Source organism: Helianthus annuus, chromosome 1 (assembly GCF_002127325.2).
Source record: "Helianthus annuus cultivar XRQ/B chromosome 1, HanXRQr2.0-SUNRISE, whole genome shotgun sequence".
NCBI lineage: Eukaryota > Viridiplantae > Streptophyta > Magnoliopsida > Asterales > Asteraceae > Helianthus > Helianthus annuus.
In genome coordinates, this window is record NC_035433.2 from 61,934,553 (window position 1) to 61,950,951 (window position 16,399).

The 16,399-nt window shown below is 36.2% G+C and overlaps 2 protein-coding genes across 3 annotated transcripts; both read right to left on the reverse strand.

Moving 5' to 3' along the window:
* Nucleotides 1-283: 283 nt before the first annotated feature.
* Nucleotides 284-2,282, reverse strand: LOC110867624 (transcription termination factor MTEF18, mitochondrial). The gene has a single exon (XM_022116628.2). It carries the CDS (start codon nucleotides 2,038-2,040, stop codon nucleotides 322-324), a length of 1,719 nt encoding a protein of 572 aa, XP_021972320.1. The 5' UTR covers nucleotides 2,041-2,282; the 3' UTR covers nucleotides 284-321.
* A 1,033-nt stretch (nucleotides 2,283-3,315) lies between these two features.
* Nucleotides 3,316-8,790, reverse strand: LOC110867616 (UBP1-associated protein 2C). 2 transcript variants are annotated; one of them, XM_022116618.2, is made up of 6 exons: nucleotides 8,598-8,790; nucleotides 8,228-8,348; nucleotides 7,618-7,761; nucleotides 7,249-7,442; nucleotides 3,945-4,017; nucleotides 3,316-3,479 (listed from the first exon to the last, which is right to left on the reverse strand). In XM_022116618.2, exons 1-6 carry the CDS (start codon nucleotides 8,729-8,731, stop codon nucleotides 3,450-3,452), a joined length of 696 nt encoding a protein of 231 aa, XP_021972310.1. In that variant the 5' UTR covers nucleotides 8,732-8,790; the 3' UTR covers nucleotides 3,316-3,449. The 2 variants fall into 2 exon arrangements, with proteins under 2 accessions (XP_021972310.1, XP_021972308.1); XM_022116616.2 differs by lacking the exons at nucleotides 3,316-3,479; nucleotides 3,945-4,017 and adding exons at nucleotides 5,509-5,967; nucleotides 6,985-7,060 and having other exon boundaries at nucleotides 8,598-8,788.
* Between the last annotated feature and the right edge of the window lie 7,609 nt (nucleotides 8,791-16,399).

Here is a 16,399-nt window from a genome sequence, read left to right on the forward strand (position 1 = left end):
AGTTGAGTTTTTAATATATAGGTAATAGGTAATAGGTAATATGTAATTTTTAATATATAGGTAATGTAAGGAAACTTATAACCGACCAAAAAAAATTTGATCTTTAGCAAGAAGTCAATTTGACTTTCAGAAGTCAAAAGTACACATTTTCCGGTTCATCTACATCTCTACAATCATCAAATCCAAAAGCAAATTCAAATTAAAAATTTAAAACAAGAAAACAATCTCAGTATACAAAAACTCATTGGTTGCTTCAACTGCAACCATATTATTTCAAACCAAATAATGCAAATTTCTCTGTATATTAAAGTTCTCTGTAATCTAAACAACTTTTTCATCAGAGAAAAACTGTTTCTTATATTTATCCCAAACAATCAACCCTTCGGGATCGCGATCTACATAAACTCTTACAAATTTCTTATCAGAGGTAGCAAGAACCGTACTTAACGCTAAATTACCATTCACTTTCCCGCGATCCGTTAACCATTTATACATCGCAAATCTATGTTTGATTTTCTGTATCGAATATGATAAAAAAGCAGGATACTTAACTAACGACGACACATTATAACCTAAATCATTTACAAGAAAACTAATCTTCATTTCAATTACCTCTTTAGTCTGGTTGATAACTTGAGGTGCGAGTTTAACCATTTCTGCAACATCATCGCGGGTCAAACCAGCGTTGACCAAACAGTCAAACCTCTCTTGAAGCTCCCCTCCGTTGCCTCTAAATAGCTTCAAAGCTTTATTCATTTCATCCGAGTTTTCAACGAATCCCAAATTCGATAAGAACCGAATCTTTTCCTCGGAAAAATTGTTTTTCGGTTTCGGTAACGCCTTCAATTTTTTCCCAATAACCCATTTTTTTAGTTCCAATGGGTTTTCTTTTATGATGTCACAAAGACGTTTTTTCCCGGAATTTAATCCGTTAAATAGGGTTTTAACGGATTTTAGCCTACAAGATCCGAGAACATGTGAGTGGGTACGAATAATATTCGCAATATCATCATCATCCATCTCAATATCAAGAAGAAATTGATGGCAATTCTTTAAATTCGACTGAAATACTCGAATCTTGATTTGTGGGAGTTGCTTAAAAACCGTTAAAACGTCATCAATGGAAGCTCCAAACTTAATCAAGAACACGATCAATGAAATAGCTGTATCCCCCGAGTCTTCCAAAAGAATCGTAGAATTGTTATATAACAACTCTTTTAAATCCTCATTGCTACAACATAACCCCTTAATCAAACACAAATGTTCGAGAATCTTGCTCCAATTGTAAGAATTTTCCTCCAAAATATTCTCCTCAAACCAACTATGCGCAATCCCAACATCCGTTAAAGCTTCTAGAACCTTCAAGAAATCATCGTTTACTAAAACATTCGGACACGAACTCACAAGTTTGGCAACACCAGATTGAGTGAAACCCTTTGCTTGAAGTGAGTTAAGTTTCGATAGCAAAATCCCATGATCATATCCAAAAACTTCATGAGCTTCGATATAAATCTTTCCTATTTTATTCGGAGACACACCATACTCACATAACACGTGATAATTCGCTAACAACCTTTGATCATCCGCTAAATACATCATATCACGCGGCAAAAGAGAAGAATACTCACAAGGCTTCATCCCCATACTCTCGAAAAACGGCTCGAATTCGTTAATCGGATGGTAACAAAACAATCTTCTTAATGACTGTTTAGCATCCTTCTCATTTTCCACACTTTTCAGCAACTTTTCAAGAAAATTAGGCGAGTTTCGACTGATATTTTCGGCATCCACATACTGCAAATTTCTTGTGGAGTGAAGGTATTCAATCAAAGCATCTTGTGCTTCAATAACACTATTATCTTTAATCAAATCATGTGATTGAATATGTGCTTTTCTACCATAGAACCTAGGGTTTTGAGTAATGTAGCTAAAACCAGTACCTTTAATGGTGGTTTTTGAAGGGGTAAGATTGTTTTGAGCCAAATTAGCAAAAGCCCATTTGAGAACAGAGCAAGTTTGACGCTTTAATAGATTGTTCATGATGAAAGTGACGACAAATTAGCAATTTTGGTGATAATTGAGTTGTAAAGATCTATAAAGATACAAACTTTGGTAGAAATAATTGTGGGTAATGAGTTTAGAGATGATTTCTTACCTGAATCGTAGATGGGAAGGGTTCAAAGCTACAAATTTGATTATTATTTCAGCAAGTTGGGCTAGGGTTTGGTATCGGCCAGGAACAAAGGTTTTAGGGTTTTTGGCCGTGAAAGAGGGTTTAGAGGGTAGTTCATGTTCACTTGTTCAAGCTCTCAACAATAGTTTATTATTATTATTATTATTATTATTATTATTATTATTATTATTATTTTTATTTTGGTGTCCCGTAGACACAAAGGTTTTAACTAAAACACTCGTTTACAAGTGTGTAGTGGTTTTACTAAAAGTTAGATAAAATGGCTTGGCGGAGTTACCCTTTGGGGCCCTTGTTTAACGACCCGTAATGGTGTTTAGCTTCCGTCAAGATGATGTGGCATTGGACGCTAACCTGTCACACTTGGTTTGATAATTATGAATTATATTTAGTGTTCTTGCAACTTAAAATCATTTGTGTTAATTAAACATTTAAATTGAAGCAATTTGATTTTTTTAGGGTTGTTACAATATCAAAAGTTCATGTTTTGTTTATTATTGTCATATGGAAATGGAATTTAAGTGTAAATATGTGAAAATAGTCCTCGTTAACTATAGTCGTGACAGTTACATAAATGATTGATTAATATTTGGCATCTTAGAGCAAACGTAGTGGTCATGTGGTTGGCCAAACCACGCACCACCACGAGGGAAACACCACCCTCACCTCACGTTAAATGGCATTTTTGGCTGGATCTCGTGGTTTAGAACACGCGATAAACTTGACAATTTCTAAAATATGATTAGTCAATTTTTTCCTCAATTCCAAACTCTATATATAACCCACTAATTCACATGCCTCACCACTACACTATTTTACCATGTAAAATAGCTAAGATAACATGGACACGTGGCGAAAAAGAGCATTTTACATGCTCTTCCACTACACATGGTCTTATCGACATATTTGCGTTTGAATATAAACTATTTTAGGTTAGATTTTTTCATAGAAAGGTGTTGCATGGATGCGAGTTTGGAGATTATGTTATTTCAAAAATTCTCTAGTGCATGTATATGAATATGATGAGGATGATGTGTCTATCACACCCCAATCGATGACATAAACATCAAAATGAGATGAAAACGGATTGCAAGAGACTTCATACCGACTATTTGCGACAAATATTTAATAAACGATATTTCATTAATAAGGCAAAAATACAATGTTTGGAAACAAATACAACAACTTGAACAAGGAAACAAAATACATCAACAAGTACTAAATTAAAGTGGGTTTCTAGTCATCCTACTAGATTCCGTTAATTATCATCATCATCATCGTCAATTTCCTGCAATACGTATTAAAGTACATGTCAACACATAAAGTATTGGCGAGCATACAATTTTGTGTATTATCATAAGTATAACGTTTTGAACAAATCCACATGGCATAATCGTAATCTAAGACTTAACATAACAATACTAGCATGCAACTTATAATTGTCAACCCAAAGTTTCCCGTTAGCGTAATCTAGACGTAGCAACGACAAGACCATTTTGTTTAACTTAACATGACCTCAAGAATACGGGCGGTGCGTTAATCTTATAGCGTTATATATGTTAAGGGAGGTTTGTACGAAGTTAATGACAAGTATAAAACAGGTAAGTTTCTAGCATGTATGAGTTCTAGTATTACGTATCAAGCATGTATATTGGATTGTTTGTTTGTAAGCATGTTTGTATGTGTATGTGTACGTTTTAATAACGAATAAGTATTGCACCCAAAAGTGTTGAAAGGAAAAAAGGTCACGTACACTCACGGTTTTGCTAAGCTTTTTGATTAAACGTGAGTTGACTAGTTGATGAAAATGGAGCTCCGAAGTTACCCTACATTGGGGAAACGAAGGTGTATGAGTATTCGGAGTTTGTGGAGAGTTTGGATTCAGAATTAAGCATAAAAAGTATATGTACACGAAAATATATCTTGTCAAATACTCGTTTGGACACTAAGTTTGTATGTGTTTTCATGGGTCCTAATTTGCCATTAGAAGCACAAACGAGGATTCTAAAACGAAGGTAATATAACCTTTGTTCATTACATCTAACCATAATCCGGTTAGTATCAAAAAATCGGTTAAATATATATTATATATTATATAGCATAGTCCGTCATGTATCATCATGTATTGTTATGTAAGTCAAGCATGGAGGCAGGATTAACCTCATTGTATGATTCACCAAAACACAAGTGGAGAATAGTGAAATATGATTGGCTTAAAACAAAGAGTGGAAGGTGATTGGAGGAGAAATGAGGTGGAAGACTTTTTGGTTTTGCTTACTTTTAGTCCCTGCACTTTGTTACTAGGTTATTTTATGTCGTTTTCTTTTATTTTAACTTGTTTTTAGATATCCAAAGTGTATTTTAAGTACCGGTTTTGCGTATAAACATGTATTTAAAGATTGATTGCGTATATAACACAAATATGAAAGGTAACACGTATATGTATAAGATTGGAAACGAACCACGAATACGACATGATTACAAGTTTCTAATAATAAAAATGCGAATACAACTTTCTAAATATGTACAGAAATACGCAACATTAAAGTGTCTGTGTTCACAAAGGTTGTCCTTAATAATTAGAAAAAAAAAATGATGAATTTAATTGCACTTCAACAAAGAGGTGTCAACCATATTGGCCATGATCTTAGTGTTGGTTGTTTCGGTAACAAAAGCAATCAAACCATCTAGTTTTATTACATTTTGCCGGATTCATGTATGTATCAACACGGTTATCACAACCAAGAACCAATATCCAACAAGCTGTATAATCAATCATCCATGGTATTAACCATTATAATCTTGTGTGAATGCTCATGACTTTTTGTCACTTTCTAAGAATGTACATGTTTTTTAGGATATTGGATTTAAATAACCTTAATTTTCACCATTTAGCCGATAACACTCCAAATTTATAAATTGTACCACATCACTCCCAAGTTTCAACTTATTTTCATCTGGCACTTCCAAACTAACTCAACCCTAACCCAGTCAGCTCACGTCAGATGCCACGTCACTAAACAAGGGCCACGCCAACAAAAAAACCACATCATATGCCACATGAGCAAAACGTGCCATGTCAGCAAATATTGCCACGACAACAAAAATGTCACGTCAGATGCCACATCAGCAAAAAACTAACTGGGTTATGGGCCAAATGGTGAAACTTCGGGTTATTTAAATCCAATATCCCCTTTTCAAAACCTAAGAATGCTCTTGCTTTTATGCCTATTCCTGAGAATGTTTCTGCCTTTCATCATGTCCCTAAGAATGTTTCTGGATTTAGTTATTAACTCAATATATTTGATCCTGGTATATGTAGATGTCAAGTGGAGTCTAGTTCATTGGATGGTGGTATTATGAATGAAAGTGTCAAAAAACAACACATATTACACAAACAAGTCATAAGTTTTCATCGATGCATGATCTACTACAAACATCAGTTTTACTCAAAGCCTATACTGATGATAATTGGCTAAACCCATAGGTGGTGCAGCCGACGGTCCCATAGATTCTTTGCGTGGCGTGTACTGCGTGTATGACATGTGGGGTTGGATTGGGTATGGCAGCGGAGCGGGGGCAGGTGGTGGTGGTGGTTGGTGGGGGTAAGGAATGACACCAGGGTACGTGTAGGCGACATTAGGGTTTGGGTGCAGGTGTGGATGTGGCTTTGCCGAGTCTCCATAACCAGCCATGTGTACGGGAACCATTCCGACTTGTGCTTGCACGGGTTTGTTCTTTGGGTTGTCCGCAAGTTTTACTGTAATACTCCTACCCTGCATTTCATGAAATTGAAATTCGTATTACTACTACAACGTGATTTTTAACAGGGGTGTTTGGATGCGTGTTATCAAGTTGATTATCTGCTAAATGATCATAACCAGTAAATTTCTCCCGCGTGTTGCGGCGGCGTCGAAACGTAAAGTAAGGCGAATTTATACTGTCTAATGAAAATGTATAATATTTGACCGGTATGTTTCCAAACAAAATTTATGTTAAAACGTACATAAAAATAAGCACGAAAACATTTTATATTTGACCCGACTTTTTTCCTAAAAAAATTAGGTTGAAACGTAAGAAAATGGTGGGATGGTACCGAGTTGCGTTGGCGTCGAAACGTAAAGTAACTCAAATTTATACCGTCTAGGGAAAGCGTATTATATTCGATCCGACTCGTTTCCAACCAACTTCGACATCAAAACGTAGACCAACTGAAAACGTACATAAAAATATGCGCGAAAACGTGTTATATTTGACCCAACAAAATTTACGTCGAAATGTAAACCAACTTGAATTTATACCGACATGTACATATATACAAATAAGCACTTAAACCTCGAAGGGGTCAAAATGACATTTCATAAAGTTTTTAGAATGTTAAGTGGTGCAAGTGTAAAAACAGACAAAAATCAACAACAAAAAAGAAAGAAAAAAAAGTTATTGTAGCTCCGATGTGACGGACGCTACACAGTAACCCAACTTATTCTTTAATAATATTTATTATATGTAAAACACTCAAACGATAGATTATCCGGTTATTACAACTCCAAAGAATGTAAGCACACATACGCGTGATATTTAGCATGGTGCGTTTTTACAAAACGTACTGATTATTCCAACTAATTATCTAGATTGTAATACTCAATATTACATTATCAATTTCAAAACGCACATCCAAACACCCACTATAAGAATTAAAAAATCCATTTGCGGGTATGTAATTTTCTTAATGCGAAATTTTGACATAAGACGTTAATATTGGAATGCCAAGAACTATATAAACAAACACTTACCCCCAATATCTTTTGTGGATCGTCAATAGCCTTTTTTGCAGCCTCTACAGTCTTGTAAGTAACAAAGCCGAAGCCACTAACAAAGCATAAAAAAATTTGAGAAGTTACAGAAAAGTGGTTGTGGGTCAATCCAACCCATACTAAAAGATGGCCCATTTCAAGCTAAACTTATTTGACTTGTTACCGACCCGCTCATATCATTGCCTCTATTATATGCATACACATTCGGCAGATTTGATGAAAAAAAACATTTAAGGTATTTACCGTGATTTATTTGTTTCTTTGTCGTATGCAACTGAACCTTCTTCTATATCACCATGTTTTTTGAAAAAAAGCAGCAGCATTTCACTTGTTGTTTCAGGGGACAACCCGCCAATATAAAGCTTTCTTTGTGCTTGATCACTACTACTTGGGGTACTTACACCTTCACAAGCTAGGGTGCAAACCGCCATTCGGCCCTACAATATAAAAGGAAATATTTCAGTAAATAAAAGAGAACCATAAAGGGCAACAAAGTCAAATAAAAAAATTGTGATTTTAAATGCGGTCAACCCACTAATAGGTGTATCTGTTTGACATGTTACCCAACCGGCTTATTTTGCTGCTTCACAGAAAAGAACGATGAATACTCACATCAATCAATTTACTTGGTGCTTCTAGAGCCTTCCGGGTCGAATCAACATCCTTATATGTGACAAAACCATACCCGCGTGATTTTCCACTTGCTTTGTCAGTTATAACAGCACCCTCCTCAATTTCACCATGCTCAAGAAACGCCTAGATTTAATATGCAATCATAACCGTTATCAACAATCTTCAACGGTATTTCAAGAAATTGTATATGCTAGATCTTGAAACGACACAAACTGACAATCTTCAAGATACTAAAAACCCATTTAATGCACATATACTAGTCTCGTGTGGGCCCATACACATACAACACAAGCATCACAAGCAGAGGTGGCAATACCAAACCGTTTACATATTAACGGGTCGATCGGGGTCATGTTTTATTTCTTAACGGGTCAAAATAGTTTAAAACTGCCTAAATCATTTTATTTAAAGTCTAGATTACCACCAAAAGAGTATAATGTCTATAATCATATCCGACATATCTTTGAACAACCCTACCTAACCCGGCCCGACCCTTTTGACAAACACAAAGATATTACATTCTTGACACCCATGACCCGAACCCGACCAATTTGCCACCTCTAACAACAAGCATCAACAATGCACTCACAGCACACAAGGTTTCAGTGGTGGTATTCCAGGCTAAGCCGCGAACAAAAAGCTTTCGGTTGGCGGGATCAGCACTCGCAACACTCTTAATTTCTTCAGCAATTGAAGGGTATTGGCATCCGCTTCATTTTCAAACATGCAAACAAGCACACATCTCAATCATCATTCACACAACACTTATAACCCACAAACCCCTTTTGCTTCAAACAATATATACATAAATCAGATACAAATACACAGCATATATACAGTTCTTTTGGGTGTTTCTTCCATGTATTTCAAATAACAAACAAACCCTAAAAATCCTGTCTTTAATCAAACATCAAATTCAGAACAAATTGAAGAAAACCCAATTGGAATAAGGAACGTACAACTTTGATAAGAGATCGACAAGCTGGGTTTTGGCAAGTGGATCCAATAGTGAACGCAACTGTTCTTCTGATGTGTTAACGGTAATTTCGCCATTGTTGGTCTCTTCAAGCTTTCTTTTCTTTAAATCCTCCATCTTTTTCTTTATCAAGATGAAGGGTTTTGTTTGAAATCGAGTATTTGTTTGTGGATTTTGTGACCGAAGATAACCTATTTCAAAACAGGTGTGTTTTCGGGTTGGAACCGTGAGAATGTGGGCCGTGGGCGGGTACATCAGGAAACGGGTCAAATATCAAATAAGGCAAAAAAAATTTTTTTTTCTTTTTTCAAATTGTTAATCTATTTATATTTATACTTACACAATGAGTTAATACACAAATAGTTTTTGTGTTTTACTCAAAATAACACCTTTAGATAATATGGTTTTTGTGTTTACATAAAATGACCAGAATACCTTTTAACAACCAAATGGACTATTTTTGTAATTTCTTCTATTGAAATGCTTGAACTATTTGTGCAAATTACTAAAAGAGTAAAACGCAATTTGCGTCCCTGTGGTTTGATGATGGGATCACCGTTCAACCCTTATTTTTAATTTTCGCCATCTGAGTCCTTGTGGTTTACAAATGTTATACTACGATCCCCTCCATCTAACTCCGTCCACATATTTCGTTAGATTTAACGACATAGGGACATTTTGGTTTTTTCAACGCTCAAAAACCCTAACCCTTTCATATATCAATTGTTCAACAATTTGAGTCTCTCACATTTCCTCACCTACCCTCTCCTTCTCCCTCCCCTCTTGGATCGGCCACCACACATGGCACCCTCTTCCAACAACCACCCCACGCCGCTAACCACCTACTTCAGCTGAACTACAACCCATATTTACATGTACTCCAACCCAACATCCTCAGACTCGCAGATGCCTCCGATCAACTATTACCCAACCTGACGCCCACCCTTCTCCCGTCATCACCCACCGACCCAATCATGGTTTTTTATGTTTAAGGGGGGTGGATACACAAGCGGTCACATGTAAATTCGATTTTACTTGATCTTGATTAATGATTAGGGCAGTTTACTTGAAATTAAACATGATACAAGATGATTTTGAACATTTGTAGGCGCCATTAGGGCCAACGATACCCTAACCCACCTCGTATCGCACTTGAAGGTGGTTATGAAGTTCTTAAACAGCATGAACTTCGAATTCCGCTTTGAATGAGGAATGGAAGATAAGATCGACTAAGGGTAGATGTTTTTGTATGATTTGATGCCTAATTATATTAAAACTCACAATTTTTTATGCCTAGTTATGCTAATGATCTAGGTTAACTTGTAAATGGCTTGGATTATCATGATAAGTTTGATTGTATAAGGTTATAATGTTGGGTCAAATGGTTTGGATGGTTTGGTGTATATGCAGTGGAGGAGTTTGATCAAAAGTTCCGCGGGGCGGAAAGTCACCCAAACTTTTTTTTCCTATCGCTATGTTTCGAGTTATATGTTCGGGTCGGCTATTCGATTCGGTTCGGTTCAGGTCAAACAATAATAACTCCAAAAACTAAATAATCTTTTTCATTCAAAGGACTTGTTCTTGCACATAAAAAAACTAAATTTGAACCCTCAAGTTTCATTTATATAGAATCTAGTTTCCGACTTTATTCAAACTCATTTCAAGTTTAAAAACATTTATAAAAATTTACTAATAGCCACATTCTTCATTTTTTTAACTCAATATGAAAATATGTATAAATTTTCTGGACAATAAACTTGGTATGGGCAGGGAATTTTTAGACAAAATAACTGGTGGGGGCAGACCTATATAATTTTAAAAATTTCGGACGAAAAATCGGAAAAATTACACTACTAACCGAAACATTAGCGGCAGTGGGTGCACCCCCTTGCCCCTTAAAAGCTCTGCCCTTGTGTATATGGTCATATGGTTTGGTTGGTCAGGTCAAATCGTTTTGTTCTAATGTCGGGTAGTTTGTTGGTTTCATGGTCGATTCTATGTTGGTTAGGGTATTTGGTTACATATGGGTCTAATGTCAGGTCAAATGGTTGCTTTTTAATGTCGGGTCCTATGTTCGTTTCATGGCCGATTCTATGTCGGTGTATGTATGGTGTATGTATGGTTAGTTTTACAATATGGTTGGTCCTATGTTGGTTTCGTGGTTAATTCTATGTTGGTTGGGTATGGGTTGAATTCATGGCTGATTCTATGTTGGGTAATCAAGCCATGGATTCATGCAAGGGTGCAAGGCTAATTCATGCATGATTACAGAGGGGAATTTGTAAAGCTAAACATTTGGAACAATAAGCACATGGACGTATATGCAATAATCTAAGGGCCGTTTCATCTTTCACCAACATTTAAAATGAAGTCTTACGTTTGTTAATGGGAGGGATGCAAAGATTTTTTTTGTAAACTACAAGGACTCAGATGGTGAAAATTAAGAATGAGGGTTGAAAAGTGACCAAGCCACCAAACAACAGGGACACAAATTACACTTTACTCTTACTAAAATAAAAGTTAATAATATAACAACAATTAACCCCCCGGTGACCACCACCACCACTATCACTGCTCACATAACTTCAGACTTCCCCATTATGACTACTGCCACTCCAGGATCAAGAAACCCAAGAACCGTACCTTTAAAAAGATAAAATTTGATTATGACCATCGACACATCTGCTACACCCCGATATTTTTAGATCAAATCCTAGCATGACACGTGTCTAATATCTCTCCGTATAATTCAGATATGTAAAGGAGAGAAATTATAATGATAAAAAGGGTTATAAATCATGAAAATGATATAGATTCGAAGTTAAGGGGCTAAATCTATCAAAAACCAAAATTTTGGGTTTTTGAAGGTCCTTACGGACCGTAACCATAACCCCTTGCAGTCCACAAGGGGTATTAAAAACGTTTTGCGTGCCAGGTCCCTTGTGGAACGTATGGCACCCCTTACGGTTCGTTAGGGGTGCACTGACAGTAGAGTAATCGCTGGCAGCAGCCTTGCTGCATCATATGCTACCTTGATCCTTCCTCGCCACTATTCATTCTTGTTATGACACATGTTGGACACTAATCACTCATCTAACACTTCAAAAGACACTTGTCATCCTCACATAACATTTTGATTAGTATAAATACCTTAAGCTCACAAATTCTTCACACCATTCTTTTGCCATTCTTTACATTACTTTAAAGTTGCTTCTCTTCATAGAGGCCTCCTCCCTGAAGTGATAAACTTCCCTTAAATACTTGTAAGTGTTCTTCCTCAGTCTTTTTCCATTTCAGCTAGTTATTAGCCGAAAGTCAAGCAAATTGACTTTCGGTTCTGACCATTTTGATCAAGTCAAAGTTCGAAATGAACTTTGCAACGTGATCGTAATAATAAAGGTGTTAATCCCTTGTGATTGCATCCTCTGAAGATCACGTTAAGTAGGCGAAATGACGAGTCAAATTTATATAAAATAAAAGTCAAAAACGTAAATTTTGCAAATTACGCTAAATGAGTTTCTAAGTATCAAAACCTTAATTCTTGCCATCATAATAGTTTATATAACATATTAGGACGTGTTTAATCATGTCTGTCTCATCATTTCCTGTTTAGAGCTCGTTTCGTAATCGAAAATCAAACAATTTGACTTCTGATTTGACTTTCGATTCTGACCCGTTTGGTCAAGTTTAGAGCATGATTAAGGGTTCTTATATGATCATATTATTGTAAGGAATAGCCATCTGTGGTTATACCTTCTGATCATATCATTTAGTAGGTTATTTGATAAAGTCCATAATGATATGCCTAAGTTGCCAAAAATACCTTTATGGCATATAAATGGTTATGAAACCAAATAGACTTATAATATGAGTTTGAAACAGAAGTTATAACATAATGAAATATATGTTGGCATAATGAACTTGTCATGAACCTGTTCGGCCACCCGATACCACTGAGTTTGAAACTAGCCAAATCGGGTCAAAACCTTTCAAATTTAGTTCTAATCAGAATGTTTGGTTATTAAACCCGTATCCAACGACGCCATGCACTCATACGGGTATAAACCACATTCTATTTGGTCAACGCTTAATCTAGCGAAACCAGCTGTAATTCTAAGTAGCCGGTCAAAGTCCAAAGGATATATAATGACCCTTAAACATTCTATAGGAAAATATTTCCATTTATTCCAGACTAGAGGCCTCTGGTATATTGCGCCTAAGTTTAAGTTATTTTGAATCATGGCTGTGCTAAACACCTTTGGTTTGTAAAGACTAGCAAAGGTAAATACTTTTAACCTATTTCCTTTATAAGGGTTTGGGATACGACACTAGCCGCTTGGTCAGGTATTGTATCAATAATGAATGATGTCCAGAATTCAAATAAATTGTTTTAATCCATTTTGACTGATAACTTAAACATTGGGGGTTAATACGACTGCGTCCTGGATATCCTGACTCATTTAATTGCAAATGGCCACAACCTATGCGCGGGGTGTAGGCATACACCTGACAGTCGCTAATACTTTATTCATATGATATTGAAAATGTGGGGTGTTAATTAAACATGTATCGACGTTTAGTTCCGGTCCCCAACTGTATTGACAAGCATGTAAAACTGGTAACAAGAGATATAGTTTGTCCCAAGTTATTTACAAATGATATACCAAATGGTATCAAACAACTTTTGAAAAGATTTTCAAAAGAGTCGGTTAATTGTATTTACCAGCGATAGCTGACGTATATTCAAAAGACTAAGCGCGGGTTATTAGCAAGTATGGAATAGGCTGGAGCGGCTTGGTCTTAGAAGTTGGAACTTGCAACTCCACAATAAAAGACCGTTATTAGTCTAAAGTGACTTTTATATATCCAATCTACCTGGGATATTTTTGTACGAACAACTTGTGTAATTTAATTATTAATTTCAAGCTTTTATTTTATTTAGTTTACTTTATTTCCATCTTCCGCTGTGCAATGCGATAACTGATATCAATGGTCACGCATATACCCCAAGTACCGGGCCCACCGAAAATCGGGGCGTGAAAACATCCAAAATTGAAATGTCTTGATTTTCAAGGTTAAAATTTACAGTAAAATACTTAGTAGAGGTGGATGCACTTGTTCACTAGAATGCATGCGACCATCATAAGGGTGGTTATTCGATTTGAACATCACTACTCGTCTTTACTTAATCGTACCACTGGACACTCTCTCTCACATTTGTTCTTCTTCTCTTTGTAAATCGATTTAGTTCCTGAGGCCCAACACAAAATTGCAAATCCTGGTGTTCTTCTGTCAGAATCACATTTGAAAATCTTTAAGCCTAAGTCAGTGTTAATATGGCTAATTGCCGATGAGGGAGGGTGTGACACCCGACAACTTAGGCCAGTACCGTACTGTTATGACACGTGCAGTGACTGAATAACGATAAGATTGTATTTAATATAATGTTATTTAATAATAAAAAAATTTTGGGAAATCCAAACTAAATTAGAAAGTCAGTTGGCAATGAAAAGATAAACGCTTATCGCGTAACGAACAAAATGCGAAACGAACGCCGGTGACTGACTGGATGATATTAAAATCCTAAAAATATTCTGTTATGATTAAAATCCTATTTCTAATCATAATTGCGAAGAAAAATTAATTAAAGCGCTTAAAATTCTTATTTTGCGAATTTAAGCACATACCGCGCGATACCGCGTATGTACTGCGAAACACGAATAACACAGTCAATCCAGAATGACGAAATATTATTCAGTAATATTTTAGTAGGATTACTTTTAGAAAATAATAGAATAAATTTTAAAAAGCATTAAAACGCGACGAAACATCAGATAAAATACCCGGTAGTCAATAAAATACCTGCTTTTTACCCGTGTTATGTGTATATAATATATGTATATGTGTGTATGTGAGAGAGAGGAAAGGTGGCGGCCATGAGGAAGCCCACCTCTCTCTTGAATTGTGTGTTTGGACAAGTGTCACCCATGCATACAAACTAATATCAAATCTTTACTAAATCACCCAAGATCTTCTCAAAACCATCAAACTCATTTCCAAACTTCCTTTCCTCTTGATCTCGGCCGAAACCATCCATCATACATCCATTTTCCAATTTTCAACTGATTTTCATGAAGATCATAATCATTTCAAGCTAGTCTTGATCGGGTTTGAAGATCAAAAGGTGATTCCAAGGCACATTCAAAGAGGAACAAGCTCATAATCATCAAAAACCTCATCATCATTCCATTTTCATACTTGAAAGGTATAAAAATTTCAATATTTTAAAGTCTTGTTCTTGATGATGATGATGGTGATTAGCATGGTTCTCGGATACTTGGAAATTCTCACAACTCTTATAAAACAAAGCAACAATTGATTTTCACAAAGTTAAAAATGAGATGAACATATGTATGTATGTGTAGTCACGTGCATGTATGTTTGTGTTAGAATGTATGTTTTGATTTTTGATTAAAAATGTTCACATAGATTGATTTCTACGATGATTTGAATATCATGCATGTGAAATTTGAAATGATTGAATATAACAACCCAAATATAAACCGACACTCTCATAATAATTTTGACACCCTAATATATTAAAAATATCTCAATATGTTTTTATGTATACCCCGTATGTGAAAACCGAGCCCAAAATACAATATAACATATAAAATAAATTAAAAACCCTAAATCTTAAGTTGAGGCGGGCCGCGTATGACCTCACCTCAACTTAACGCGGGCCGCATTAAGGTGTAAATGGACTCCGCTGAAATCTTTAGTTCATGCGGGCCGCGTATGAGTTCGTCTAAGTTAATGCGGGCCGCGAGTGACCCAAGTTGTGGCACAGCCCGGTGATGACACGTGTCTTAACGCGTGTTGAACCTAGTGATGACCCGGATCAGCTAAGCCTAGAACCCTAGGCCACGCGGGCCACGTAAGCCCTGCCCATATCTAACGTGGGCCGCGAGAAAGTCCGGTAGCAGCCCTATAAATAGAAGGCAACGGGCCTTCAGTCTGCTCGTTCAACTTTCTTTCTTTCTTTCTTTCTAAAATTCTGTAGTGGCGTTATTATACCCGGGCATTATACCCCCTAATTAGCGAGGTTCTGCTACGATGTGAGTATTATAACCCCTGGAGACGTATTAGATACTCTGCCCGATAGATCTAGGGTTCCGTAACGGCTGTCGTGGTTCTGCCCGACGTAGTCGTTGGAATGCCGTCTCGGGGAGGGTATTACTAATGTTAAAATGGGTTATTATACTAACACACGTGCATTTGTGTAAATTATAGATATTCACCAGGAAACCCTAAAGGATAACCTAAAACAGCAATGTGAGTAATCCTCTTTTTGTTAACTGTTTTTACAAAACCTTAAATACTTTTCCATGCGAATAGCAGTTATTGAGTATTTGTAAGAATACAATTACAGTCGGTAAATTTGGGGTTTTGCACACAAAATTTGTTACCACCTGGGGAGAGGAGTAACATGACCATAAGTCAGATGACAGTACCATGGATGTTAATTGGTATTACCTGTAAACAAATGTAATTGCGGATGCGCCCTCAATACTGTACACTGTGAAAATGGTTTTATTTAGACTTCATTAAACTGGGATTCACTCACCAGTATTCCCACTGACAAAATGTTTTTAAAACGCGTTTCAGGTAACAAAATGTGAAAGCCAAATAGAAGCCAGCTGGACAGCACTGAAGGCTTGGAAAAGTGGCAATAAAGTTACCTAAAAAGAAATAGATGTTTTCTTAAATAAAATAGGGTATATC